Source organism: Pipistrellus hanaki (genome assembly GCF_964339955.1).
Source record: "Pipistrellus hanaki genome assembly, chromosome: 9".
NCBI classification, from domain to species: Eukaryota; Metazoa; Chordata; class Mammalia; order Chiroptera; family Vespertilionidae; genus Pipistrellus; species Pipistrellus hanaki.
In genome coordinates, this window is record NC_140511.1 from 30,365,280 (window position 1) to 30,369,766 (window position 4,487).

General features: G+C 39.8%; 1 protein-coding gene across 1 annotated transcript; it reads right to left on the reverse strand.

The window, feature by feature from the left end:
- Positions 1 to 1,849: 1,849 nt before the first annotated feature.
- Positions 1,850 to 3,103, reverse strand: LOC311627920 (upstream-binding factor 1-like protein 1; the record flags this gene model as incomplete). Its single annotated transcript, XM_084894650.1, has 1 exon — positions 1,850 to 3,103. The coding sequence occupies one exon, from the start codon at positions 3,101 to 3,103 to the stop codon at positions 1,850 to 1,852; it is 1,254 nt and encodes a 417-aa protein (XP_084750776.1).
- Between the last annotated feature and the right edge of the window lie 1,384 nt (positions 3,104 to 4,487).

Sequence of the window (4,487 nt, forward strand, 5' to 3'; positions counted from 1 at the left end):
TGGATTATGATGAGTGTTTAATATTAGTTCCTACAATTCTTGATGCAAATATATGTAAGGAAAATATTATTGATGAATGATAGAAGTGATGTGTTAAATAATAGTACACGTTATGCAGTGAAAACAATAATATAAACATATAGGCATTTTTAGAAGAGGTTATATAGTTTACTTTTATTGAAACATTAATCAGCATAATTTCAATAACTGAAAATCCTTTAAACATGAGTTTGAAAGTCAGAAGCAAGATAAACACATATCACTGTTACTAAATATTGTTCTAAATATTCCAACTAACACTTTTAGAAAGAGATAGAAGTATAAAATATGTTAATGCTGCTTTTTTTTTGTAAAATGTACTTTATCTATCAAAACACTTAATAATAGTTCACTAAGATATGTAGTTATCTAAATGCTCAAACCTTAATGGTTTTCATATAAAAATGATACAATTATTTTTATCATGCTTATATTCAAGAGAACACCATATGAAAATTGCAAAGAATATACAGGGGGAATGAATAAAATTTAATTTTACATGAAATATATTTTCAAACATATCAGTAAACCCAATAATCAAAGCAATGTCATATTACAACAATAATTCACAGGCAGACCAGTAGAACAAAATAGTGTATATTTACGTGTCTGTATCTTTCTATGTATCCATGTAGTACCTATCCATATACCTTATTTGGTTTGTTATTCCTCACTCAAGGATATTTTTTTTGCATTGATTTTTAGAGAGAGAAAACTATGTGAAAGACAAATCAGTTGGGTGACTCCCAAGCACACCTCATCTTGGGGAAGGGATCAAAACTGCAACCCAGGTAGGTTCTCATTATCAGGAATTGAACTCAAGACCCTATGGAATGCAGACCACTGATCACTCATAACTGTCACCTCTGCCATCCAGCTCACCACCAATTGCCCCCCTTGTTAGCCTGCTTACCTCCAACTGAGGACAGCAGCCAGGGCTAACCAGGTATCTTTTTATTTCCATTTATCTATCTATCTACCTACCTACCTACCTACCTACCTATCCCTTCATTCATGCATCCACCCATATATCCATCAACCCTGAAAGCTAAATAGAAGATTCACTTGAACAGGAAGGAATTTAGATTTTGCCAAGAAAAAATGCAGACACTACTTGGAGATGCAGTGTCCCAAATTATAAATAATTTACTGCATGCAGGTCCTCATTTACATAAAAAAGCTAACCTTAGAAAATATAATTCTATTTGAAATTAGTAAGAAAGTCTCAGAAATGTCACATTTAAATATCCATATATAAATATCGCCGGCTACATGATGCTGTCCACTCTCACATTAAGAATGGCCAAATCCATTGTCATAACAGATGTGGTGTACGAGTCCAGATGTGCAGTTCTTACAGAGAATGTAGGAGTCACAGGCTCATGGTTGCCCCAGATGACTTCTGGCAGACAGAAAATGAGGAAAGCAAAACTTCTTTCTTCAGAATACGCAGTCTAGTGCATTCTGCTCCTCACAGCTGCCTAATCATCTCACTGTTTCAAGTTCATTCATTACTGAGGGCCTTAGGGGGAGTGGTACTGATGGTGTAGAGGGACCCAGTAAAGGCTCAGACATATTTTTTTTCTCCCAGCAGGAACCTCTCTTCCCAGGTGTGTGGACCCCATATTGAGAGTACTGTCCCAATTCCCTGCTTCCCAACCTGTGCTACTCTGTACTGAGGAGAAGAAGGGAAAGGAAGTGAGAAGTCAAGCAATAAAAAGGGACAGGGAGAATAACCCTTCAGTTTACACAGATGCCAAAGACTTTAGTTGGGAAGTTCTCTGTCCCACCATCTAGGAATGAATAAAGCTCAGTTGGAGTCTGAGTCAGAGGTGTCCCCCGAGGAAGATGAGCTGCAGCTGCTGTCATCTTCATCGCTACTGCTGGAGTCTGAGGAGCTACTGCTGGAGTCTGAGGAGCTACTGCTGGAGTCTGAGGAGCTGCTGCTTTCTGCCTTTTCCTCATGCTCTTTCTTTCCTTCAGAACCGCGTGAGGCATGAGAAATGTCCCCATTTGTCTCTGAAGATGCCATCCCGGGATCCCGCCCCTGGTTCTGTTCAAGCCCTTCTTGCAGAGTTCTTGCTGATGGAGACTGCACTTCTGTCTTGATGATCTTGGGGTCTGGGCCTCCACGCATTTTTATCTTACGCTTCCCAGCACTTCTCTCTCTAAAGGCAGCGTACTCTTCAGCAGACAGAGTCTTGAGCCATTTATCCAGGTCCACCTCGTATTGTTTCTGCAGCTCCACAGCCTGCTGCTCATAAAGCTCCCTCTGGCTCATTGGGACACGCTGCCAGAGTCTGCAAATCTCCACCATGCGCTGCATCGGGGGCAGGCCTTGCAGCTCCTCACTGGACCACACATCCCGGTGGAACTTGTGGTATGCATTCATGGGGGGCTTCTCAGGCTCTCCAGGGAATCTTATGTCCCCCCAAAGATCATTTTCCTGGGAAGACTTCAGTTCTTTTTCTTCTCTCTTAAACTTCTTGCGGGCTCTGCTTCGGCTCCCTTTGGGGACAACAGAGGCCCTGGAGTTCTGCTCAGGCTCAGGGTGGTCTTTCCTGAACTGAGCCAGTTTCTCCTGAAACTCCTGTTTCTCCTTCTGAAAATCTTCCATATACTTCAGCTTCATCTCCTCTGGGAGCGCCTTGTATTTCTCAGACATGACCTTGGTCAGTTCCTGGTTGTTGAGTTTGGGGTGCATTCGGGAATACTCAGGCCGCTTCTCCTTGAAAAAGCGGAGGTAAGAAGTCAGGGGCTGCTTGGGCATGTCTGGATGTTTCTTGTATCTTTTGCTTTTTTTGGAATTTTTAACATGTTCCTTAGCTTCCAGGACTAATTCTGTCAAAGTCCGATACTTTCTTATCTTCCTAGAAATATCTAACCACTTGAGTTTGCACATTTCACCAGAATAACATTTAAAAGCTACTTTTCCCCAGTCCATACGTGACTGGGTAGTTTTGAATGTACGTTCATCATTGGATGGCAGATTACTCTTCAGGTGGTCCAGTAACATCACAATGTCTTCCTTAGGCCATTGGTCTTGGCCATTAGCCAGTGCCATTTCTAGGAGTTTGGGCCACTTATGAGGTCCCAGTTACACAAGCACAGCAGAAACTCAAAAGTCTTCAATCTGTAGATTTAGCAGCTGAGATACTTTGGAAGTTTTGCAGTGTGTGTTCTATATTTCTGAGGAGAAATAGAAGAATGAATGAGAAAATCACACCTCACTTGCGATATGCCCCTCATACAATTAAATTGCCTTAACAAAATAAATGACAAATGACCTGCCTACCTCTGAAGTAAAACTTATGTTTTCTTTCCATAGGCTACATTTGTACTTTTTAAAATAGTCATGCTAACTTTCATTCTAGACTGCCTTTTGCCAGATCTCACCAAGAGAACAACTGGCTCCTCAAGGCCCAGTGTAAGAGAAAAGCCCTGGGAAGAAGAAAATATTTTAAATGAAAAGAGAAATGTGTAAAAGGCAGAGGACTGTTGCTCTCTACTGCCTTGAGTGTGGTCACCTTCTACGTGCAGCTCAGGTGTCTGTGACAGAATGTACAGGTTTTACATAAAATGAAACAGGCTGAGGAGACTTGCACTCCACTGTGGCCTTTTTCTATGAGTGAATCTTGAACCTGTTGTAAATGGTGAATTTATACATAATCTGGAGTGCAGGGGGGATGAATGATTCCTAAGGAACAATTTTGATTCTTCCTTCAAGTGCCACGAATTGAATAAAAATTATGGAATATTTATAATTTTATTTGGTTAACTTTCCTTCATCCTTAAGCATCTGTCACTTTTGCTGTTCTACAACAAGTTCTTCCAATTAAGCTTTAGAATTTATGCCAATTATAGAAATACTGGAAATATAGAATTTTCTTTCTAGGTATCCCAATTTGAATGCCCAAGGCACATAACATAAACAATTATGTAAATGTCAAAGCAATAAGAGATTAAAATTCTCTAGCTCAAAGTAAACTAAAAGTAATTACATAATTATTGTTAACTAGCCAAATTGTGTTCTCTTTTTCTTTTTCTTTTTTCTTTCTTTTTTTTTTTTATTAAATATATTCTATTGATTTTTTACAGAGAGGAAGGGAGAGGGATAGAAAGTTAGAAACATCGTTGAGAGAGAAATATCGACCAGCTGCCTCTTGCACACCATCCAGTGGGAATGTGCCCACAACCAAGGTACATGCCCTTGACCAGAATTGAACCTGGACCCTTAAGTCCGCAGGCAGATGATCTATCCCCTGAGCCAAATCTGTTTCGGCCAAATTGTGTTTTCTTAAGAGAATCTTAAGCCTACAGACAAATTAAATTACTATATATGCATTTATTTATGTATATTAAGGAAAGAAGTGAGAACTCATATACTTACAAGGGTGTGCTCACCTTAAGATTGTATAATCGATCTCATAGGAGCACTCACACAGTTG